Source organism: Lepidochelys olivacea, assembly GCF_965140295.1.
Source record: "Lepidochelys olivacea isolate rLepOli2 genome assembly, chromosome: 1".
Lineage (NCBI taxonomy): Eukaryota > Metazoa > Chordata > Testudines > Cheloniidae > Lepidochelys > Lepidochelys olivacea.
In genome coordinates, this window is record NC_140411.1 from 227,363,773 (window position 1) to 227,390,389 (window position 26,617).

Consider the following 26,617-nt stretch of genomic DNA (forward strand, 5'->3'; position numbering starts at 1 on the left):
TTTTGTCAAATTGGTATTTTCCTGTGGAAAACTCTTCTGTCAGAAATTTTTTGACCAGCTCTAAGTAAGGGCTACACTGTTGCTGCCCTGAATGAGCGTGCAAGGTGGTGGGGGAACAAGTTCACCCTTTTATGGACCCACATAGGAGGCAGCTTCAGATCTTGTGATTCATGGGCCACATCCAAGTGCCTCAGCCCTGTCTGGGGGTGGAACACGTACTTTGCGGAGATGGTCAGCAATGGTGTTTGTTGTAGACACTTGTCTTCTAGGAAGTGAACTGAGACCACCAACATTTTTTCAGTGCACAGTAAGCTATTGGGTGAGCTAGCTTAGTAATTGGCACAGAGAGCTCCTTCCCTGCAGTATAAAGAAACTTCCAGAGAGGAAGCAGCCACGAATTGTCTCCCAGCACTCCAGTTTGCATTGGGATAGGGCAGTGGGCTTGGCTAGCTCTGCCAGCAGCTTTTACTAGGTTAGAGGAAGTTTGTCTAGGTGCGGTGGGGCATGGAACAGGCATAACGCCTCAAGGCACCACTTACCCTCTCCTTAGTGTGGCTCTGAATTTAAGAAGCATAATCTAGAATGTTTTCATGGCAACTAGTCTGGACATTCCTGGCCATCAATTCTAGCCCATGGGTATAAGAACCTAAGCCACTTGGGAGCGTAAGTCCCATTTGCAAGAGCGACTTAGGAGCCTAAATCTTAATAAGTTGTTTGGAAATGAGAGGCTCCTAAATCATAGTCCATATTGAAAATTTTATTCCATGTTTTATTTTAAAAAAAAAATGCTGTACATGCATCAGATAAAGGTGTTGAAAAATGAACTGGAAAATGATAAATGTATGGCCTAAACTGGAAATCTTGTCAAACTTAAACAGTTAGTTGGCTTACATTGGGCAGATGCAAGGTAAAGGCAGTCTTCAGAATGAGTTGTAACTCATGAGCTATCGCTCTGAAAATATATTGAAGAATAAGAAAGACACAAGTTTCAGTTATAGATGTTGCATGTTCGTGAGCATGTTGGTCCAAGACGTTTGCCAGGTCTGAAAATATGATTTTGTGTCATATCTTGATTAATATTCATAAATTTCCATTATTCACTCAGTACTTTAAATTAATAGTAATGGGCAACAATGTTGGTAGAATAAAGTCATTCTCCAAATTTTATTCCATGGTTTAAAATTAGAGGTGGGTGAACAGCTCTGGTAAATTAAATACTGAAGCTGAACCTAAGCATAACACTCAAGGTGAACCTGAACCTTTGAGACTCTACAAAGTTCAATGACATGTTGACTTATGTTTTTCAGCATTACTTTTCACCTCTCCTTACTTCCTGGTTTTATCTGGGACCAGATGCAGAATTGCCAGTATTCCATGAACGAAGCTGTTCATGTGGGCTTTCTGGCCCAAATGAAACCAGGAATTCCTGGAAATTTTGCAAGATTTCCAACCCCATTTGCCAGACCAAAGCGGTTGAGATAAGTCTGCATAATTATAGGAACCAAACTTCCAAACATTTTGCTGTTTGTCCATTGCCTTGTGAGCCACACTACAATGTGGAGCAAATGGAGTTAATGGTCTCAATTAAATTCTAATGCCTCTTTCTGCTTTTCTTCAGAGCTTTGTCATCTGTGGTGGCTTTAGGAGCAAACATAATCTGCAACAAAATCCCAGGCTTGGCCCCGCGGCAACGAGCGATCTGCCAGAGCCGCCCTGATGCCATCATAGTGATCGGAGAAGGGGCACAGATGGGAATCAATGAATGCCAATATCAGTTCCGCTATGGCAGGTGGAACTGCTCAGCGCTGGGAGAGAAAACAGTCTTTGGACAAGAGCTTCGAGTAGGTAAGGGATTCTTTAAAATAGTGTTAATAATAATAATAAATTGGGAGTGCTCGCCTTTTGGCTCTCCCCTTGCAGTGCTTTAGAGATGTAATGCTATAAGGCATTTACACACCACACAAAATAAACCAATGCACCCTCCAGAACAACAGTGGCACTTTTTCTGATCTTATCTAACCCTATTTTGTAGTAGCTGAAAAATGCGTAGAGATTTCTAGGTTGAGTCTTTCATTATTCATACCACTCCACATGTGATAATGACTAGAATATTCTGTATGGGCAGCAGTGACCTGAGTCAATTTCATCCCATAATTTCATAACAACTTTGTAGGCATTTAGGACTTCAGGATTGTTACTGTGCTGCATACTATGACCTGTCAGAATTCCACAGTAATGGTGGGAATGGAACTAAAATCAGCTCCATCCAGTACAGAGCAGTGATGCATAAATATTCTGCTCAGATTATTATCATGTGAAGATGACTCTACAAATTATCTGAAGTGAAAAATATTTAAAAAAAAATTACTTGGCATATAGGACCACGGCCTAACAAACTATTACAGGATAGTCAGTATCATGTGTTATCACTTTCCACCAATTCTATGTGTGATATTATTTCATGAGGAGAGATCTTACAAAATAATTCTCTATATCTCCAACATTGACATTGTCACGGTCATCTTCAGCTCAGCTCAGGATTCTGGTCAGATATCCTTCCCTTTATCTGTCTCTCAAAAGCTGCCCTAGCACCATCAATTGCACAGTTTGTTATTTAAATGCAAGAGTACTGGTTTGTTGTGTCTGGTTATCACAATGTTGCATTGAATCAATATTTGCTAGAAAGAAAGCATATAGTCCCACACGTCCCAGAAAATACTACAATCACCTTCCTTTGTGTAGCTGTAAATATCTTCCTTGGGTCAAATTCTTCTCTCGGTGATATCTGTGCTTGATTTTAATAAGGGTGGTCAGTCACATGGGGGAACCAAAAGTCAAATTTGGCCTGTGGTGTTCAATCAGTGATTTTTGTAACACTGTGAAAGAATGACATAACTTTATGCACTGCCCATGTGAGGAGTGAAGGGCTCGTATGTAGGGTGACCAGCTGGACAGTCCTGATATTCTGGGCTTTTTCTTATATAGGAGGCTATTACGCCCCACCCCCTGTCCTGATTTTACACATTTGCTATCTGGTCATCCTACTCATATGGTGCTTGGGTTGTCTTGCGGGAGTAAGGCGTTTTCTTTAACACTAGTGAGGAGTGAATCTCAAAAAGCTGATGTTTGGTTCAAACAAGCATTGATTTGAATATTCACCCAACAATTATGCAAAGCCTTTGAGTTGGATGCAGGGCTGAAAATCTCATGGGCACAATGGGCTATTTCCCAAACTGCTGTAAACCAGCATAACTGCACTGACTTTAGTGGAGCTGATTTATATCAGCAGAAGATCTGGCTCAGTGTGTGTCTTGGCACTTCCATGTCACACAAAAACACAGAAATGCAGAAGAGAAAAATGGGAGAAACTATTCTCTGAACTTTTCTGAAGCTCAGAAAAGGTTTGGCTGCATTTGAGTTTGGCTCAGGGAAGGGCAGAGATGAAGAGGTATTGTTATGTCTGAACTGGTTGACTCATCCTTTCCAAGTAGTTTCGCATTCATGCAACCTCACTGGTCATTGTTTCTTTCTACACTTGTAGTAAGATATTTCTAAGTTCATCTGGAGAAAGAAGTTTTTCTCTTTTACTCCTCTTTACACCTGTAGCAATTTTCTGGTCATGCAAAATGGGGAAAACACGGCTGTAATTTTGTTGGATACTGGCATAATCTTTCAGTTCTCTCACTGTTGCACAAAAAGAAGGGCTCCAGAAGGGGAAAGAGGTTGACAATCCTCAAACTAGCAAACCTCCAAGTAATGGGGGTAATTTGAGTTTTATCCTTAACATTAATTGCATCAGAATGACATCAAGCCACCTAATTACACAGGCACTTCCTTGCTGCTGCCTACTGAGGAGAGAGAAATGGCTGAACCTCTTCAGATGCTAGTGGTTTGGAGGTTTTAATGTTTAAGGGGAAGCTTTTCTGCTACCTCACTGACATCTGTTGTTCAATGGTGAAATCATGATACACTGTTGATAGTGAAGCTGCCAGTGACTCCACACCTGTAGAATTTCTTCAGTATCAATTCTATTTTATTTATTAGATTCGGTGCATCCCACTAGGGCTAGCAAGAAACCTGGTGAGGTTTAAATAGGTAAGAATACTTGAAACACTAAGCAAGCTTTATTGAGTATATTAGAGAGAACATCCTGATAGGGATGGACATTCCAAAAATTTAGCATAAATAGGACCAGATTGGGAGACTGAGTGCTGACTATATGAACACAGATTATTACAACCTGAAACAAAGACAGCACTGAATAAGAAGAACAAGAAAAGAACACAATTGGGCAAAGAGTTCACATAAAACTTCTCAGCCTTTTCTTTTTCCTGCTCACATAGTCATATTTTGCTTACCCTTTGCCAAGCCAGAGGCAGTAGGAGTCAGACTATGCCAATGCCAACATGTGTTTACTTAATTCCTTTGTTCTGGCTGAACCAGGAGTATCTGGTTGTTGAGCCCTATCAATCTATTTACTTGTGCTTTGGAACTTAAACTGGGGTGTGGACATGTGATGGTTTTGCAACTTGGGGTTTGAATTAAGAAATTTATGGTAATAGTGCACATAGGGGCAGCTGCAGCATTCAGAAGCCCAACTGATAAAGCCCTGAGGGTTCCCAATTTATCAACCCTCCCCACCCTCTGCCATGGCAAGTAGTCAGGTGCTGTTGCTCAATACAGATTTTCTAGAAACGTATATGTGCCAAGTACAATAAGTGCTGCACTGAGAAAGAGCTATGTGTTTATGCTCTCAGGCCTTGATTCACCAAAGCATTTTAAGCATGTGCTTGACTTTAAGCGTGTGAGTAGTCTTGATGATGTCAATGAGATAACTCATGTTCTTAAAGATAAACACATGCTCAAATGCTTTTGCTGGATTGGACCATCAGTGTTTAGTCTTTGGTGAAAGTGCTTCTAGCCCTGTGTAATTTTGCTCCTAGTAGTTGAAGACTGGGAAAAGGTATGAGACCTTAAATCTCCAGTTTTGAGCAGCTTTTGGTTTGTCATTTTGCTTTGTTCTTTGCTAATTGCCATAGTTTTTTCTGTTCAGCACAGCTGAAAACTGCACTTTTAAAAACCTACTTCTTTTCAAGGGTAATACTAATGATTTTAGGGTAATGTGATATGATTAAGATATGTCTGGATGGCTTCTGTAAGGAAAAAAACATGCCTCTCTAGTCTGCTAGAATTCTTTGTGTATGTCAACAAAACAGTGGCTAAAGAACCACTAGCTGTCAAAATTTATCTGAAGTCATAATTTAAAGTCCCTCATGAGACTTTGTGGCCATGGTTAGACAGTGGATCAGAAATGTGTAAGAGAGACAGTAAGAATGGATGGCAAAAAGTTAACAGTGGGATGCCACAAAGACCAGTGTTTTTGACATAGTAATTAAGGATCGCGGGAAAGAGGTGAGTAGTGAGGTGGAACTTTTGCAGATGACATGTAATTTAGCAAAGGTAGATCTAAATGGACAATATGACTGGCAAATGCTAACCAGGCCTCCCTACCCTAATGTAAACAGACAGTTTATCTAAGCCAGTGGTTCTCAACCAGGGGTACACATACCCCTGGGGATATGCAGAGATCTTCCAAGGGGTACATCAGCTCAGCTAGATATTTGCCCAGTTTTACAACAGGCTACGTAAAAAGCACTAGTAAAGTCAGTACAAGCTATAATTCCATACAGACAATGACTTGTTTACACTGCTCTCTATATACTATACACTGAAATGTAAGTACAATATTTATATTCCAATTGATTTTTATAATGATATAGTAAATATGAGAAAGTAAGCAATTTTTCAGTAATAGTGTGCTATGATTCTTCTGTATTTTTATGCTTGATTTTGTAAGTAAGTAGTTTTTAAGTGAGGTGAAACGTGGGGGTACGCAAGACAAATCAGACTCCTGAAAGGGGTACAGTAGTCTGGAAAGGTTAAAAGCCACTGATCTAAGCCCAATGCTCACTACTGAGCTGGACGTCTCTTTCTCCCACCAAGCTGGCCAACCAGCTCCATTCCATCCTGCTCACTCTGGGGCCATGCCTACCCTGCAATCAGAGGTGTGATTGTAGCATATGTAGACATATCTGAGCTAGCTTTCATCTGGCTAGCTCGGGAACCAATAGCAGCAAAGCTGTGACAGCATGTATGGCGGCACTGGGTTGTGCAAGACCGCCTTGGACCTGAGTACATACTTAGGCAATCAGCCTGTATGGAAGTCCGTTTTGCCACACCTTCACTGCTATTGTTACCAGAGCTAGCTTGGTACATCTACATGTTCTGTAATCACACCTCTGACTGCAGTGTGGACATACCCTGGGCGAGGTCCTTCAATATTCCTTTCCTGCCAGTTGGCTCATACTGCAGCTACTTCTAGTCCATATGTCCCCTCCCAGCTCAGTTTCAGCCCAACACAGATTGGGGTAGAGAAAAACATTGTTCCTCCCCCTTTGATGGGGGTGGGGTAGGGAGGTAGTTCAATAGGAAGGAGAAAAGTCACTCCCCTCTACTTGGGGTGAAGGAAGAAGATACCTGAGGGTGCACTACTTCTCAGTTGGGCAGATGACAGAATATTAGGTCATCTCCCTTGATTTGGGGTTGGAAATCATGGGCCCTTGTCCCCTGGCTTAGAGGGAGAATACTGTAGATGGCCCTTGTTTGCAGAGTTTGTGGCAGATTGTGTGTGTGTGTGTGTGTGAGAGAGAGAGAGAGAATGTATGGCAGAGTAGGCACATATAAGCACATATGCATGCCTGGTGGAGTGTGGAGGTATATATCTTGCAAAGTGTGTGTGTGTTGTGTGGCAAAGTGTGGGTATAAATGAGTGGTAACATGAATGGAAAGACATTAGAATAGATTTGAGGAGTGTTATTAGGAGACTGACTAAGGAAGTCAAGAAAGAAACAGGGGAGGAGTTTGGGAGTGGGGCACAGAGATAAAGGAATGAAGGGGGGTAGTGAGTGGGGAAAGGGAGAGACTTAAGAAGGAATGAGAGACAGAGGAAGATGAAGAGAATAGAGGGAGAAAAGGGGAAACTGATAAACATGGAGACAGAGGGAGAGAGCAGAGAAATCATAAATGGAGCATGAAAGGGAAGAGATGGAGCAACTCGTAGCTGAAGCAATAGAATGAAGACGGAACAATGAAAAGGAAAGGAAGGGGCACACAAGGATGTACAATAAAAGTAAAAGCAAGAAGAAAAAAATCTGAAAATGGCTTAAGAAGGCTCCAGATGTGATCCAGGGAATTATAAACTGGTAAGCCTTACATCTGAAGCTAGGAAATTAGTTGAAATAATAATTACAAACAAAACAACAACACACCTGGAAAATCATTATAAAACAGGGTTTAACCGGCATGGTTTCTGCAAAGGAAAGTTGTGACTCACAAATTGCTTAGAATTCTTTGAATGTATTGTAAAATGGTGAATAGAGGAGAAGAGGTTGACATAATTTATTTATGTGGGTGAGGTAATATCTTTTATTGTACCAACTTCTGTTGGTGAGAGAGACAAGCTTTCAAGCTCCACAGAGCTCTTCTTCATCCAGCTTGTCTCTCTCCTATCCTGGGACCAACACATCTAAATAAATTGTTTGTAGTGTTGTTGTAGACTTTGCAAAGGCCTTTGATAAGGTCCTACACAAGAGGCTACTAAAGAAACTAACAGGTTTCAGTGGTAGCTGTGTTGGTCTGTATCAGCAAAAAAGAATGAGGAGTACTTGTGGCACCTTAGAGACTAACACATTTATTTGGGCATAAGCTTTCGTGGGCTAAAACCCACTTCATCAGATGCATGGAGTGGAAAATACAGTAGGAAGATTATATATATATATATATATATATTACACACACACACACACACAGAGAACATGAAAAGATAGGGGTTGCCATATCAACTCTAACGAGGCATATCAATTAAAGTGGGCTATTATCAGCAGGAGAAAAAAAAACTTTAGTGATATCACTACAAAAGTTTATTTTCCTCCTGCTGATAATAGCCAACAAGTATTCCTTGTTTTTTGTTTTTTTTTTAAAGAAACTAAGTAGTTATGGGGTGAGAGGCAAAGTATTGCCATGGAGCAAAAACTAGCTTACAGACAAAAGCAAAGAGTAGGATTAAATGGTCAGTTTTTATCATGGCAAAATGTTAACAGTGGGGGTGCTTAAAGGTTCTGTACTAGGTCCCATGTTGTTTAATATATTTATTGATCGTCTGGAAATGGGGCGAGTAGTGAGGTGGCAAAATTTTGAAGATGACACAAAGTTATTTAGGTTAGTCAGGGCCAGACAAGAATACGAGGAACTTCATAGAGATCTAAACAAGCAAGATGAATGGGCAACATGATGGCAAATGAAATTCAATGTCAATAAATGCAAAGTAATGCACATTGGAAAGAAACATTCAAACTAGTCATACACCTTTGAGAAAGGAACCTGGGTATCACTTTAGACATCTTAACAAAGACCTTGGCTGAACGTGCAGCTGGAGGCAAAAAGGAAAACATGGTACTAGGATGCAGAAGGAATGGGATGGTGAATAATATGGAAAACATAATGCCTTTCTATACATCAATGGTGCAGTCTCATCAGGCCAACTGTGTGCAGTACAGGTCACCCCATCTCAAAAAAGGATATTGCAGAACTAGAGGGGATTTGGAGAAAAGTGATGAAAATGATCAAAGGTATGGTAAAACTTTTATATAAAGAGAAATCGAAAGGAAACTAGATGACTAAGACAGGACGTGATGAAAGTACATAAAATAATAAATGCTCTAGAGCTTCTGTTCTCTCTGTCTCATAACACAAGAACAAGGACAATGAATGAAATTAAGGAGCTGGGAAATTCTAAACTAATAAAAGGATATACTTTTCAAAGAGCATGTAGTTGAACTGTGATGCTCATTGCCCCAAGAAGCTGTTGAGAGCAAGAACTTCACAAGATTAACAAAGGGATTGGGTATTTATATGACTATCAAGAATAACCAGAGCTATCATAATAAACGATAACAAAAATTTAGAAGGGATATAAAACCTCATGTGTCAAAGCTTAAGACAATCTCTATTAGAGACCAGGATGAAGCATAATGTGGGGGAGAGATTATCCCACATCAAACTATTACAGGGCTCTTCCTCTGGCCACTGCTGAAGACTAGATGGACCTTGGATCTGATCCAGTATAGCAATTTCTATGTAGCTGAAAATTTAAACTTTTGTATGTGTGAATATTGATTAATACATTGTTCTTTAGGAAACTTTCTGAGACTGGAAAATGTGTTAATAGTGCCACTTAGTCCTGTGGGAATTCTGAGTCACTGTGCCTGTACAGAATTCATGTCCCCCGCAGATTTCTTTGCTTCCTCACAGAAAAATTACTTCTGGCAGAGAAGCAAAGGGAAGCTCAAGAGTGGTCATGTGCCCTACCCTGGCAGCACAGGCTGGCTGGTTTGGGCACCTGGAGCAGCCAGTAGAGATGTAAATCACCACGGGGAGGGGGGTGAATGTGTGAGAGAGAGACTCTGTCCCTCTCACTCGCTATTGCAGCATGCTCGGTGTGGAGGGGTAGGGCTTCGGGGTGTTTCTGAGGAGGTAGGTATGGGGTAGGCTCTGTCCCCTCAGGCAGAGCAGAATGTAGCAGCCTGCCTGCTTACTGAATTATTCCCACTGTCTTTGTGAATTCCCTCAGGAGTATAAAATACGTGTAAAAGTTTTAAGGATCCTTTACATTGCCAGAGTGGTGTAAAAGACAGTATGGCTCTATAAATGCTTATACTGCTTTAGTGATTAGAACTGGTCTACATTTTTGGACTGAAAATATTTCTTATCAAAATGTACTCAGTGAGCTGTTTGCTACTGACCTTTCTGGAGATGGTCAGTAGCCAATATAAATTGGGAGTTTGATTCCCCTGCCCTCACTTGCTCTTCAGTTACCTGTGTTGTAACCCTGAGCATTTGGCTGCATATATTTGTTGACTAATAACTCGAAATAAAGGGTCAAACCTAGCTACATTACTATTAGGCAAGAGGGTTTGCTCTCCACTCCCATTCTCTATCCACTGTATTGTAGTTTAAATAAATTACTGACATAATTGAAACCAGAGTGATTATATTGCATTATTTTGACAAATAAAATATGCAGAATTTTGTGGAATTTTAAAATATTGTGCATAGAATTTTTTATTTTTTGGTGCAGAATTTTTAATTTGTTGGCACAGAATTCCCCCAGGAGTAGCCACTGTATCTTCTTTGACTTTCACCTCAGGATTAAAATTTAGGGATGAGATTTTAAAAGAGGTGCTGGAGGCAAAATAGCTTTAAAATTAAAGATATTAAAATTAATGGATGATATGTGGTTAAATCTCTTGCATGGCTTTGGAAAGCTCAGCGTGGGCACTCAGTTTCTGTATATTTTATTTCTGTTCCTTGCAGTTTTATGAAATTCTTACTGAAACTCTCTCTTACTGTTTGTACAATGTCTGGGACAATCCTGATCTCAGTTAGGGACAGAAGACACTAGTGTAATACAAATAAGGTGGTGTGGTTATGACCGGTTCGGCCACAAAGACCCCCTTGGGACTGTCACCTGGTGTGCTGAGACTACCTCTGTCATAAACATACAGCTAAGGGTAGCATAAAATCCCTCCTTTACCTATAAGGGGTTAAAAAGCTCAAAAAACCTGGTTGGCACGACCAAAAGGACTAATAAGGGAAGAAGATCCTTTCAAATCTGTGGGGGGAGGTTGTTTTTGTTTTTTGTTTTGTTCTCTCTTTGTTGGGCTCTCTTTGGACAGAGAGAGGGACCAGGCAGGAAAAAAACCTTTCCTAAAACCCTACCTGAAATAAGCATCTAAGATTACAAAAACTGTAAGTAAAGCAAGGAAATGCGTTAGATTATCCAATGGGATCCAAACCCCTAATAAATCCATTTTACTCTGTATAAAGCTTATACAGGGTAAACTCATAAATTGTCCACCCTCTATAACACTGATAGAGAGATATGCACAGCTGTTTGCCCCCCCAGATATTAATTACTTACTCTGGGTTCAATAATACAAAAAAAAGTGATTTTATTAAGTATAAAAAGTAGGATTTAAGTGGTTCAAAGTAATAATAGACAGAACAAAGTAAGTTACCAAGCAAAATGAAACAAAACATGCAACTCTAAGTCTAATACATTAAGAAACCGCATACAGGTAAATCTCACCCTTAGAGATGTCCCAGTAAGCTTCTTTCACAGACTGAACTCCTTCCTAGTCTGGGTCTAGCAATCACTCACACCCCTGTAGTTACTGTCCTTTGTTCCAGTTTCTTTCAGGCATCTCTTATGGATGGAGAGGCCACCTGTTAAGCCAGCTGAAGACAAAATGGAGGGGTTTCCAAGGCCTTTTATAGTCTCTCTCTTGTGGGCGGAAACCCTTTTGTTCTCCTGTCCAAATCACAGCAACAAGATGGAGTTTGTAGCCACCTGGGCAAGTCACACGTCCATGAATGATTCAGCTTTTTGCAGGCCGACACCATTGTTTACATGTTAATTTGAACGTTCCCAGGAAAGTTCAGATGTGGATTGGCGTTCCCAAAGTCCATTGTCAGTTAAGTGTTTCTTGATTGGGCACTTACTGAGAATAGTCCTCTCCTCAAGAAGCTGACCAAATGCTTCACTGAGGCTACTTAGAATCAAACACATTGAGATACAAGTACATAGCCAATATTCATAACTTAAAACAAAAAAATGATACACACATACAGACAGCATAATCGTAACCAGCAAACTACAACCTTTCTATAGACACCCCACTTGACCTCCTCTGTACAAGACCTGGTGCAACCATAGGACCCTGGTTGCTACAATGATCTATAAAGTCAGAGTTCACGTCAATAGCGTCACGGTGGTGCATGCAGAAAAATTGATATTTTATTGTCTGCCTTTAAACAGAGTATCCGTGCTTTGTTTTGAAAGAGATGTTAAAATCTCTTCATTGGTGTTTTTAGTGCTATACCTCTCACCCTGAAGCTCACTTAACACTGTTTGCAGACTCTGGCAAAAGGGAGGTGCAGACAGAACCCAAAGCCATGAATTCAAGTCTGTAACTCAAATTCTGGGCAGTCACTAAACATTTGGCGGAGACAGATATTTCTTCCCAGACTTTACTGCCAACCACAGGTGGGAGGAAAAGAGCAAGCACCTTCCGGAATCTTGTCAGTGCCACCTTTTTGGTGACTGGCAAGAATCCTCTTCTTTATTTCCATGGATGGGTTTGACATCCCTTTTCATATTCACTGTTTGAGAACTTGCAGATGAGTATGACTGAATGCCAATGAAGTTTTTGTATGAATAAGGGAGCTGTACAAATCTTTTAATCGTGAATTATGTAGCCATTTTCATTGGAAAATTTCTATACAAATGAGAAAAATGTCTTAATATCCTAATTATTCTGCTTAAGGATGAACAGATGTTGCGGCAGTCTTTGGTTAAAGCTATGTAAAATCCAGAAAAAAATGGTCCGATTTTTGGACCAAACCTTGAGCCATATTTGCCAAAACGTACATTAGCTCTGTGAACTTTTCACTGAACCTGGGTGGTTTCAAGCACTTCTTAACTGACTGATGTGGAATATGGTGGGGTTTCTTATGGTTTAATATAAACTCAGACTAAACTTGGCAGTTTTGCTTTGGGATTTCAGGTTTATTTGAAACCAAAACATAAGGCTAAATGGGAGGAGTGTCAAACCACATGAATTATAACCGATGAAAAAGGTCCACATGACCCCTGCAAACTGGACCAGAAGAGTTTCACCAAGGCCTGTAAAGAATTCCATGTTGTTCATGTATTTATTTATTTGTATTATTACAGTAGCAATTAGAGGCCCTACTGTGCCAGGTGCTAAAAAAAAAATATGGCTAGGTACAGAAACTTGTATGCGTCCCAGGTAATATAACTTTAAATGAGCGACACAAAAATACCAGGCCAGATCCTTGGGTCTGATTGAGCTCCCTATGGGGTTGCAGAATCAGGGCTGTTCTAATTTATGCCTGGCTGCAAAGGCACCCAACAGGTTTCTCCAGCAGCTGGGGATCATTGGCGTGCCAGTGCACTCCTGACATGCCTCTCCTTTGGCCATGCTCCGGCATGACACATGTACCAGGGAAGGCCAGAAAGTTGTGGCACAGAGCCAACTTTGGAATCTTAAGACACCTGGGGATTCTACAATGCAGCTGGCTAGGCTGGCTCCACCACTCTTTTGCATGTATTTCAGTGATTTCATGCTATATCAGGGCCAGGATCTGGTCAATTGCATTAAGAACATTGCAAACAGTTTATACAAGGATAAAATTATGTGTAATTCAACATAATTGTTGTGTATTCAACTGAGGCATTCAGATTTGAATGGATCTGTTACTGCAGTTAGGGACAAATGACAAAGTGACCCAGTCTGGTAGCAGAAGCAATGAATTTAGCAAGGCTGATCCATGGGGATGAATTAGCAAAGTAATTGCATAGTTTTTGTATTTTTATAGCTGTGACCTTCTCCAAAGTCATGATCCTCCAGCCAATATCTCATGCCCTGACATACCCACTTTACTCGACCCACCTCCTACTCTGCTCAACATCCTCTCCCTGGACTCGTCCACATGCAAATCGAGCTTCGCTGAATCCCCTCCCTCCCATTCTCACAACAATGGCTGCATCTGACCCCCTTTTGGGCTGCCACCACCTTACCCACTGTTTGAAGGCTGATGTTCTGATCTTTCTTACTGCCTCCTGCTATACATCACCACCTTTTTGTGCCAATTGATTCAGGAATGATCCAATTAGCTATTTTTAGACAGTGAATTATTCATTGATTGGTATTATTCAGAGCTATGAATGCCTCCTTATTTGAGACCTATCCCCAAAAGAACCCCATCCCACCCAAACCTATTTCAAGGAAAAGCCTCTTGCCCCAAAGGTTAACAAACTCTGGCTCTATCAAATCATTGGTGGAAGGCAACTCCAGACTAGAAGACTCATTTGCCACAACGGTGCATGGCCATAGAGGCAATTTCTCACGAAGCTAGGATCTAAACCAGAGCAGATTTTATAGATCATTAACAACACCTGGAAGTAAAAGAGGAAGCCAGGGCAGCCTCTGAAGCATGGAGCCAGAGTAAATGGCAAAACTGAGATTTACTATAGTTCTTTGAAAGAAGATTATGCAAGCTAATGCTTTGTGTATTGACCATTCCCTCTGAAACTCTAAGTATTACATGGCTCATAAATTACTTCTCTTATCAGGGCTAAATCCAGGGCAAAAATGAGGACTGGAAGATGAAAGTGTCTGTGGAGGGTGTAGCTGACAAGATGTCAGAATTGATCTGCAGATGACCCCTGTGCCAGACCTGGAAAATGATTGGCTTTAGAATTGTTCATCTGACTGTATTTCACATCTCTGAATATATTTCAAGGAAACCCTTTGAGATTTGGGGTGGGGGAAACTAACTCAAACGATTGAGACAGCCACCTAATGGTTGTAAAGAATCAGCAAATTACAGGGCATTTTGAAGGCTTTTTACATCTATTAACTTTTGTGGATTTGTGAATCTCTGACATCTTGAAAGAATGCCTGTGAGATGACATTAAGCTTCTCTGCAGTGTGTGGTTTAAGAGAATAATAATGTCTGCAGTGTTTAGAATCCCCCACACCCCTATGCACGCACACATCACTCACCCATCTTCTGCCATTCCCTAAAAATAAATAAATAAAAGGAAACGCTCTAGGATTTTAAGGACCGCAGTAATCCGGGCCCGGATTTTATTGCACCAATGTTGCCAGGTGAACCAAATCTTGTAAGCCACTTGGGCAAAAATGGGTACAAAGCAATGCAGAACATTAGCATATATACAGTAGATATTTAAGAAGATGACCACAATTACAAATTGTGGGTGAGGGGAGAAAGGGGAAGAAGCTCTGCACTGAAGAGACCAGTAAGAAAAATGGGGACTGTGTGGACTCAGTGTGATTAAATCCACACTGGATCTCAGAAAAAGTTTAGGAAAAAAACTGTTTTGGGTACACTGGTCTCCAAAGAGAATACAGAAAGTGGGCTCAAGATGTGTCAACAAAGAGCTGGTAGTGTGGGGAAATGAATGGCATGTTATCACACATGTTGTAGGAGTGCCAGCCAGTGAGTTATTTTTGGATGCAAGCCATAGATAAGCTTGATTTAATTCTGGATTCAGCCCTGCAGATGGATTTTGTAATCTTTACTCTTGGCTATGATGGGAGTTTAACTGACATGCCAAATGTTCATAAAAACTCCTACCAAGAGCGTTGGAAGTAGTCAATGGTATTATTTTCCACAAAGAAATCCATTGCCTAGACACATGTAGCCAGTACAATGGTGCTCTCAAAGAGCTAGCCAATATGAAAACCATGCCTTTTCTTAAAAGTGGAAGACTTCCAATATATGAGGACAGTCAGCACTGATAGAAATGTATTACAATCACACTTGTATTACAGTGCTATCAGCAAATCAATAAATAAGGAACTGTAAATGAATCCAAATAGTTTGACCTAATGTGTTCAAACGTCTACCTTTCAGTTTTCCTTTCCTTTCCTGGTACCATTTCTTTCTCTCTGTTTCAGTCTCATTTTTATTTTCTTATTTACATGGTTATTTATGTGTTCATTATACTTTATACATGTTAATATGTCAGATTAATTGTATGTTTATTGTAAGAAAATCTATCTTTATGTATTTGTGTTTAAGCCAATAAAACAAGTAATGTAAATAGTGGATTCTCTGTAACTTGAAGTCTTTAAGTCATGATCTGAGGACTTCAGTAACTCAGCCAGAGGTTATGGATCTATTACAGGAATGGGTGGGTGAGGTTCTGTGGCTTGCAGTGTGCAGGAGATCAGACTAGAATATCATGATGGTCCTTTCTGGCTTTAAAGTCCATAAAGGACATGGAGAGAAAAAAAGAATCAGAGAGCTGGAAACAAATTGGAGGGGAAAATGAGCAGTAATTAGATAATTTTTAATGTAATACAGAGTAGGACAGACTTTATCAAAAGAAAGAGAAGAATCATCTTTAACATAGAGGTAGGCGCGATAATGATGTAGGCATTTGTCAGTCATTTGGGGATTGGATTGAACTTTGGTCTGCAATATTTATCTGGATCTTTTCTTATCTTCAGATGAGTGGGAGTCTAACCTATTAGCATTCAAGCAAACCATCAGTAAGGAACTTGGTCTCAACAATCTGAACTTGACATCTGAATTGGTAATATCAAGTAGCTCCCATAGTTCACCTCAAGAGGTGTCTTCTTAAGAAATCACATACATTTCAACTCTATGATATCTGCAAAACTATAATATTTGAAATGTCAGCATAAAAGCATGCAGTGCATATTCATTCCATTTAAATCTCCGCTAATTCATAGCATCCAGAAAACAACATGGTGCCGGCCTCAATCAAATCTTCAACCCGAGTTCATGGTTATCTTAATGGCAGCTAGATACTGGGGGCCATTGTACAAAAATTGATGTTTACCATGGTATTTGCAGTATTTTGTTTAGTTCAAATAGAAAATAGCATAAATAACATGACAAATTTAACAGCTGTGGGTGAAAAAATTCTAGTTCTTAATGGACTCCAGTCTATATACTACAAGATACGTAATTCTGGAACTCTGGCATAATCTTAGTGAGAATGTTTACAGAGAAGTCCTTCTTTTAATTAGACAATCAAAAAATAGTGAGACCCCACTTATAACAGAGACAACTTATAACAGACAGGCAGACTGGGTTGACTGTTTGATAGAAACAGAAATAAAAGTTGGGGTGACTCTCAGTGTCATCATTTTGCAGGAAAAACATAAAGGTGTCTTTAGTACTCACTGCAATGTCTTCTACTGATGGCTCAAAAAACCGCACTTCTTTCCCTAATCAACATTTCTGCTCTGGGCGCAGAAATAAAGGCAGATGAAGAATAAGGATCAATTATGTTTGCAATATATTACTGGGACATATGATTTCAACCATGTAAAGGCAGGCACCCTCCATAGGACTGTCCCTTTGGACTCCTAAAAAGCAGTAGAAAGTATGTCAGACCAAAGAGGGACTTTCCCACCCAAAAGAACAGTGAACCCACTGCTTTATTTTAATTGCTCAAGTAATAGTAAATCGGTGTAAAGCGGGCCAGCTGCAAACTTTAAGCTCTCTCGTAAGCATAAAGACTCTCCTTAGAGTCTAATTTAAGACCACCAAAGAAAACTAGATTGTGTGTAAAAGATAAGATAAAAGAGGAGGCTACTCCTGTTTATGATTTATATGGTCTTGGAGGGAGTTTAAGAGGAGACACAAACAATCCACCCTTTCTGGCAGAAAAAGATGGGTATTCTTTCACGGAAGAAGCTGAACAACAAGGTACCTAAACTTTAGTAATAAGATAGACCACTTGGAAGTAGTTGTCATTTGAAAGATTCTAGGACATGTAAGGAAAAGCATCCCTTATCTTTTACCACTGAGAAATAATTATTCTGCCATAATGAGAGTGATAGGCTCAGGCTTCTCAAATTTTGGAAGATTTTTTTCTTTTTTAATACTTTGAAACAGATTGTTATTTAAGCATTTAGTCACAAACATCACAATAAATTAAGGAAATTTTTCACAGAGACTATTTAGAGGAGAGAGTAAGTGTTCAATATAGGATTTTAAAACCGTAAAGGCACATGTCCAGGTGGATGATCCAATAGTTGGAGATATTGTCTAGCAAACAGAAGTGAAGATTATTGGATTGTGTTTCTAGCTCTGCCACCTAGTCACCCTGTGGCTTTGGGCAAATCACATTCCAAATTTTTGAAGGGTGTCCACTAATTGTGGGTGCTTCACATTTCAACTTGAGACTCCTATCCCCAGATTTTCCCACAGGCTGAGTACCCCCACCTCCAAATGAAGTTTAATGGGAGCTGCAGTGCTCAGCATTTCTGAAAATCAGACCCCATGAATCTGAAATTGGGTACCCCAAAACTGAGGATTCACAATTTACTGAATCTTTTTTGAAAATGTGAGTATTAATCTCTTTGTGCTTCAGTTTACCAATCTGTAAAATGACAACCTCAAGGTGTTAGTGAGGCTGGATTAATATTTATGAAATACTTTGATACTGAGAATTTCAATAATCCCTTTTTACTCATGGATCTCACTTTTAAGAAGTGATTCACTATCAGTAAAGTTTTCGCTGACTTTATTAGAAACTGTGCTCATCTGGCTTCATTCATATCATCGTCTTTTCCTCTCTCCCTCCCTCTCTCTCCTCCTCCTTCCCTCCTATAATGGAATTCTCTATAGACCAATCATTTTCTCCTGATCCTTAAAATAAACATTTATTTTACGTTCCTCGCCTTCCTCTGCAATGAATTTTGGTAAGATACTAATAGCTATTTAAATTGAAATTCAATAGCTTTTGTTTTCGAAGGTCACGAGTTGGAAAAAAAGTCTAGATTGTCTTCAAAGAAAATTGCATTGACTTTCATTAAAACAGCTGCACATTTAGCTCTTTGGCAGAATTCTTGCTTTAAAAAAAGAGATCCTGGTTCTAAACACAGTAGAAATTGTTCATATAATTACTTAATAAACATTGTATGAATTGCAGGCAACTAGAAAGTGGTAAAAGGTAGAGTTGAGCAACGTTTGGAATATCCATCCCATGGAAAATTCAAAACATTAAATATTTGTTTTCATTCCACATCAGAAGAAAAAGTTGAAATTTCATTCAATGGAAAATTCTGCAAAATTTTTATTAGGAAATACTGAAACATTTCACTGTGACATTTTCGATCAAAACAAAACACTTTGGCATTCCTGACATTGAAATGTTTTATTTTGGTCTATTGGACTGACCCACAACATTTTGTATCAAGTCAGTTCAACATTAAATTGCCTTTTCCCATTATTGAGTTTTTCCTTGTGGAAGTTGTAGTTTGGCATTCTGATGTCTCCATTCTCCCTATGGGCCAGGCTCCCTAGCCAGACTATATCTCAGATGATGCACCCAAAGTCATGTGACTTCCATGAGGCCTCACACAGCTCAGTCTGAGGGAAATCCGCTTTGCATTATGGGTGATGTAGTGCTCCAAGGAGCCTAGTGTGTAGGAGAGAATGGAGGCTCAAACTACAACTCCCATAAGGAAATGTGCCAATAGGGCAATGCAGTTTAATGTTTTGTTGAATTGATTTGAAAGGAAAATTTCAATTTTCCAGCTACTGCATTTTTAGACTAGCTTTAGTGGAAGGTCTCTGGAAGCAGATCAGTGTTCCGTATAGTGAGGCATTATAGGCAGAGTTGGAAGCTGGCCTATAGTTAAGGTTTCCTGTCACCTCCCAGTGGAAGATCCTACCTCCACTTGCATATAACTTTGCCAACTTTAACCATTCAGGATAAAAACTTTCTATTGCAGGGGTCTGCCTCAATCTGAATGAGGTAGGTGAAAAAATAATATGCAATCGTGTAATTAATGCATAAATACAAAGGGACTGAATTAATGTTGCATAGGCAACATTTCCTCTCTTTCCAGTACTTGACTTTGCCATTTTAATGTACATTTTAATCTAATTATACAATAATATATATATAAAAATCTATATAAAATCACAGACACATACGGCTGGAAGGGACCAAAAATTCAGCAAGTGCTGCCCCCTGCGCTGAGGCAGGACCAAGTAAACACAGACAGGCGTTTGTCCAACCTGTTCTGTAAAACCTCCAATGACGGAGATTCCCCAACCTCCCTTGGAAGCCCATTCCAGAGCTCAACTGCCCTTATAATTAGATTTTTCCCCCCAATATAACCTAAATCTCCCTTGCTGCAGATTAAGTCCATTGTGTCATGTCCTACCTTCAGTGGACATGGAGAACAATGGATCCCTATCCTCTTTATGACAGCCCTTAACACATTTGAAGATTGTTATAAGGTCCCCCCCGCCCAAGTCTTCTTTTCTCAAGACTAAACATGCCCAGCTTTTTTAACTTTTCTGCAGAGGTCATGTTTTCTAAATCTTTTATGATTTTTGTTGTTCTCCTCTGAACTCTCTCTCTGAACTCTGGCCCTAAAATGTGGCACCCATAATTGGGCACAGTACTCCAAGGCCAAAGAGAGTGGTACAATTACCTCCCATGTCTTACATACAGCACTTCTGTACACCCCAGAATGGGGTTGGCGGGTTTTTGCAACAGGATCACATTGTGACTCATGTTCAGTTTGGGATCCACTATAATTCCCAGATCCTTTTCAGCAGTACTACCACCTAACCAGTTATTCCCCATTTTGTAGTTGTGCATTTCTTTTTTCCTTCCTAAGACCACTATATTGCACTTGTCTCCATTGAATCTCATTTTGTTGAATTCAGACCAATTCTCCAATTTCTCAAGGTTGTTTTGAATTCTAACCCTGTCCTCCAAAGTGCTTGCAACCCCACCCAACTTGATGTCCTCTGCAAATTTTATAAGTATACTCTCCACTCTATTATCCAAGTCATTAATGAAAATATTGAAAAGTACCAGACCTAGGACTGACCTATGAGGGCCCTCACTAGATACCTTTTCCCAGTTTGACAGCAAACCATTGATAACTACTCTTTGAATACTATCTTTCAACCAGTTGAGCACCCTCCTTATAGTAATTTCATCATGACTACATTTCTCTAGTTTGCTTATGAGAATGTCTTGTAGCACTGTGTCAAAAGCCTTACTAAAATCAAGATATGTCACGTCTGCTGCTTCCCCTCTATCCACTAGGCCAGTAACCCTGTCAAAGAAGGAAATTAGATTAGTTTGGCATGATTTATTCTTGACAAATACATGCTGGCTATTCCTTAGAACCCTATTATCCTCTAGGTGCTTACAAACTGATTGTTTAATAATTCGATCCAGTATCTTTCCAGGTATCAAAGATAGGCTCACTGTTCTAGAATTCCCTGGGTCCTCTTTGTTCCCCTTTTTAAAGATAGGTACTATGTTTCCCTTCTCCAGTCCTCTGGGGCCTCACCCGTCTTCCAGGAGTTCTCAAGTTCCAAGATTGCTTGAGCTAGTTCCTTAAGTACCCTAGTTTGAACTTCACCAACTTAATCAATTTCTGCCAACTTCAGTACATCTAACTTATCTAAATATTCTTTAACCTGCTCTTTCCCTGGCTTGTGTTCCTTTCCCCCTTGTTGTTAATATTAATTGTGTTAAGTATCTGGTCACCTTTAATGAGGAATGGAGCAAAATACACATTCAACACCTCAGCCTTCTTGGTGTTGTCAATTATTAGCTGTCCTTTGCTGCTAAGTAGAGGACCTACACTTTCCTTTGTCTTTCTCTTGATCCTAATGTAATTAAAGAACCTGTTCTTATTACCTTTTATGTTCCTTGCTAGTGTAACTCATTTTGTGCCTTAGCCTTTCTGATTTTGTCCCTACATGCTTGTGCTATCATTTTGTTCTTTACCTCAGCAATTTGTCCATGTTTTCACTATTTGTAGGATTTCTTGTGGATTTTCAGGTCATTGAAGAGCTCCTAATGTAGCCATATTGGCCCCTTCCTATTCTTCCTATATTTTCCTTGCACTGGCATGGTTTGTAGTTGTACCTTTAATATTGTTTCCTTGAGGAACTGCCAGGTCTCCTGAACTCCTATTTTCCTTAGATTTTTTTTGGGGGGGGGACCTTAACTACCATTTCTCTGAGTTTGTCAAAGTCTTCTTTTTTGAAGTCCATTGTCCTTATTCAGCTTCTCTCACTCCTTTATTTTCTTATAATTATTAAATCTATCATTTCATGATCATTTTCACCCATATTGCCTTCCACCTTCAGATTTGCTACCAGTTCCTCCCTGTTGGTAAGAATCAACTCTAAAATGGCTGTCCCTCTGTTTTGTTCTGAAACAAAAATTTGTCCCCAATAGATTTCAAGAACTTATTGGAAATTCAGTGTTTTGCTGTATTACTTTGCCAACAGTTGTCTGGGTAAAGTCCACATTATTACCAGATTTGTGTTTTGGATATTCCTGTTATTTGTTCTACAAACGCCTCATCCACCTCCTCTTCCTGATTTGTTAGTCTATAGTAGACCTCTACCAAGACATCACCCCTCTTTTTTGCCCCCTTTATCTTTATGTAGAAATTCTGAACTGGTCTTCCTCCCACCTCCTTCTGCACCTCAGAACAAGTGTATAGACTCTTGATGTATAATGTAACACTTCTTCCCCTTTTACTCTGCCTGTCCTTCCGCAACAAGCTATACCTCTCTATATCAATATTCCAGTCCAGAGACGTATCCCACCAACTCTCTCTCTATGTAGGGATGGGGCTCAGCCAAAACCCATTGATGAAATACTGGCCCCAGTGAAGTCAATGGGAGTTGTGAACACCCCTGACTTTTGAGTGGGTCCAGAATATAAATGCAGATCTGAATTTCAGTCTGATTCCTAGCTCTAAACGTTGCAAAGTAGAAGGCTGAAATATGGATTTAGTTTCATATTTTCAGTCTGGGCAAAACTTAAAATAAAAAAAATCCCTCTAACAACATTAAATTTAATTTCTCTACAGAAATACATATTCACAGAGTCAGATGGTAACTGATGTTATTGTAAGAAAAACAATTTATGGTAAAATAAAAAGTAATGCAGGTAAATAATTAATATATGAATAAATTAAAATCTATGCATGTTTGGGGGATACTAATGATATTACAAATCAGTTAAGCTTTACTCTTGTGGTTTCTAGGTCGTCAAAATCTCTTCCCTAGATGATAGGTTTGATCATCCAGTCCAACTCTCTACATCAGGCAGGAAAGACTAAACATAGCATTATAACTCATAACTGCATGTGTTGCATCCTCCCTTTTCTTCTCTGTTGTTTCACATGTATCCTATTTGGTAAACCATACGTTCTTCAATCAAAGTGCACTAAGCAGTATCTAGAAATAGTATGAAAAACACAATGTAATGCAGCATAAATTTATACCCATGTTGCAGAATAGTAATACAATGCAAATAAGTGCTACATATACACAAGACTCATCTTTTCAGCCACTTCTTTGTCTGACATAAGGCATTTTCTTTCCTTTCTTAAATAAAATAAGAGAAACAAAGAAAATGACTGCATCAGAGGTGTTTGTGTATATGCCTTGTGCATTTTGGTTTACGAACAAATGTTTTACCATTTTACCACAGGATCAGCTCACTGATCCATCCAGCCTGCTAGCCTGCCTGTAGCAATAGACAGTTCTGTAGAATCCAAAAGAGTCCTCAAAATGAACAGACAAGTATGTTATTCTCTAATGAGGCAGAATTTCCTTCCTGAGCCCTGCACTTCCTTTTAGCTAACACTCTGTGTGGCTCTGCAGCATGAGATTCGATTACCCATACCTTTATTTTATTTCTGTTTTAATAATATACAGTATAGCCATCACCATGACATCCAAATTATTATTATTAGGGACATAAAGGAACAATCAAATCAGACTAAAAAAAAAGAAGAGAGAATGAGAAGGCAGTGCCATAGAACACCTGAAAAGATAAGCCTTGCATTGCATTCCATTCTGAGACATGCACTGTGCTTTTAGGGTTGCTCTATCCTCTAAGGCCCCAATTCAGCAAAGCACTTGAAGTCCATCCCTGTTCAGCATATTTTTAATTTTAAGCACATGCTGAAATTTTTTGATCCATAGGAATATCTTGATGAATTGGAGTTTACAAATTAACAAATTTGGGAGGAGATTCTCAGCTGGTGGTAATTGTCAGTTTCTGCCTCGTACACTCTAATCAGAACTGAGAGTCTGACTCTGGTCAGAACTGACCTTAGCATTTGTGGGTGGGCCTGGGAAACAACTTTTAGTCTCTCTCAAATGCAGAGGCATCTTGAGAATTTGGGGATGGGTAAATAAGAGAATGCTTAGGGACAGAACTCCAACCAAATTTTAAGTAAAAGCTGTGTTTGGATGGGCAGGTTCTCTTTGGAAAACTGTTTGCACCCCAGAAACCCCATGAGTACACAGAGGGTAGGGAGGAGGAATCTCCAACTATTCATACAAGAAATGCAGACTGGCTCTGAAATCAATTAATAATTTAAAAGAAATTGCCCTCAGGTTTAAAAGCTTTGGGCAATATAAACACAAAGTCAGGAACGCATTTTACCCATAGGCAATATTTTATAGCTATTCCTCTGCCTCCCTGCGACAGCAGGAAACCCTGCCCTCATCCAGCTGAACCTCCATCCCATTCAGGGGAGGTTTCCATGCAAGGTCGTGTTTGACAGGGTCAGCATTATCTTGTGGGTTCTGAGGGGAATGATGTCACAGAGAGTGGCGATCCTGCTTCTGCCGCAAAATTAAGGGGTTTCAAACCACTGAGGGAGAAAAAGTGGTGAGTTCTAAAAATCTCCCCCACCTTCTGTTTTTAATGTCCATTTTTGACTGCTACCCATGAGGCTTTGCCACCTCTCCGTATGCTGTTCAAGGGGATGATTTGGCCCTCAGATAAGGTTGTGCATAAACACTCCCTATGCCAAACATGGACATTTTCCCTCAGTTAATGGTCTTGTCACCTACAGTAAGCATACACCTTCAGAGACCCAAAAAAATCACAAGAAAAGAAATCTTAAATCTGAAGGCTTTGTGACAAAGCATTAAATGCCACAACCCCGGAGCTAAGTGCAGATTAAAAATAGCAAAACAACCCACCACTGATATCTAAGAATTTAAAAGCAATTGGGAGTTCAAAATTAGCACCAGACTGAGCTCCTCTTTGGCAAGGGACTGACATACACTTCAACTGAAAGGGCAGCCACAGAACCCACCAACCAATAAAGTTGCTTCCCCCTGCTACTCGGTCTGAGTTGCAATCTAAATTAAATGTATTTGAAACATGAACCTGTCCATCAGTTATACTATACTGTTACATTTAACGTTGAGATTGTTTTCCATATTTACAATGGAAGCCTTTAAGCTGTTACAACTCAGGGTGAATTGAGAGAGAGAGAGAGAGAGAACTTCAGTAATGGTGAATGGCTATGGGACAGTTCAACAAATGGTAGTGATCAGTACAGGGCAATTGGGGAGGGGTATTTGGTAAGGGGGTTAGTTCAGGGCACTAACAGATGGTTAACTGGTGGGGAGTATTTAGAATCAGGACATTCATAGGGGTAGCATTGATGGGGAAGTCAGCATTGTGGAAGGTTACCAACACCAATAACCCAAGCAGAAATGTGTGGAACCTTGTGATAGGTGACTAATAAAAGTCATGGTGTTTACCTCAAATGTGTACTGGTTTTCTCTTCTCTATATATATCAGCATTTGTGGTAAATTAACCCCACACACACACACACACACTCTGCTAAGGGTTATATTCCCCGATAAACACATTTTTAGATTTTCTGTAGCTATAACAAAGCAAGATCTTGCTTGTATTCCACATTGATTTGACCTAAATGTCATAGTATGATAACTAGGACAACAACATGAACAAGACTTGGGCATGTACTAATTCCCCATCTTCCTTTTTCCCTATTTTCTCAAGATAATTTAAAAAGATGTAGGCTATTAGCAATCTCCCCCCCATAAATTATAAAAGACTAGGGAAGAAGAAAACATTGTGGTGATTGGATTTTCTCAATTTCTTTGCAAAGACCTGCAATATTGCTTTGTTTTTCATTAGTATGCTTTATAGAATTCCATAGAAAAAGAACTTGAAATAGTATTAGGGAATTATTTTTTAAACCATGATGTGACCAGTAGAGAAGAGTTTGAAGTAAAAGTTGCTTTTGGGTAAAGATCAACAGCATCATCAGTTTGATTAAAGGTTGATTAAACTTGCTCTAAATAAATAAAATAATTCTCCTCCCTCTCTGTCTCAATCTCTCACCCAAACTGAACTGATGTTCAATAAATTTTCCTACCTTTTCATTTTCACCTGCTCCTGCACTTCCTGGTTCAATCTGGGGAAAGATCGTCTTATGGTTGAACCACAGACTGGGAAACCTGGGTTCAATTCCCAGCTCTGCCAGAGACTTCCTGTGCGACCGTGGGCAAGTCATCTCAGCTCTCTAAACCACAGTTTCCCCATCTTTGACATCAGATGATAATTCTAATCTAAGTGGGGAGCAGTGAGGCTTAATTTATGTTTGTAAAATGCTCTGACATCTGACATCGTCAAATGAAAGGTGTTCTATAAATGTAATGTCTTATTACCTGAACAGTTAGCAGCAGGGAAGAAATACCATGAAAGGTATCATGAACTTTGTGCCCTGCCTGAGAGCAGGACTACTGTAAAATCCCATGAGAAAGCCTGGTCTAATGAGATTTCCAGCCTAGTTTCTGTAGGCAAGAAGTTTGTATACTCTGGATCAGTATCCATAAAGACAGAACTCTACTTCACAAAGTTTGCCTATTACTGGTATTTGTAAGGCATGTACAAAAAATAGAGGGACAGAACAAAGGCCACAGGGAAAGAAACTAGTGATTACTGTATACTCACTGTTCTATCTCTGTGCTGTCATTCTCTGAGTAACTCTTACTGTCCAAGAAATTCTTTTTCTAGCTACTGGTGCACAGTGACATTCTGACATTAGCAGTGAGGCTTGAACATTTTCT

The 26,617-nt window shown here is 39.7% G+C and overlaps 1 protein-coding gene across 2 annotated transcripts in view; it reads left to right on the plus strand.

Annotated features, from left to right (window-relative positions):
- The window catches only part of WNT7B (Wnt family member 7B), a 132,055-nt gene that overhangs the window by 66,563 nt on the left and 38,875 nt on the right, over positions 1-26,617 (plus strand). For both annotated transcript variants that reach the window (XM_084618543.1, XM_084618542.1), the window contains exon 2: positions 1,619-1,845. In XM_084618543.1, coding sequence (XP_084474669.1) covers positions 1,619-1,845 — 227 coding nt within the window. The remainder of the gene's footprint in view (positions 1-1,618; positions 1,846-26,617) is intronic.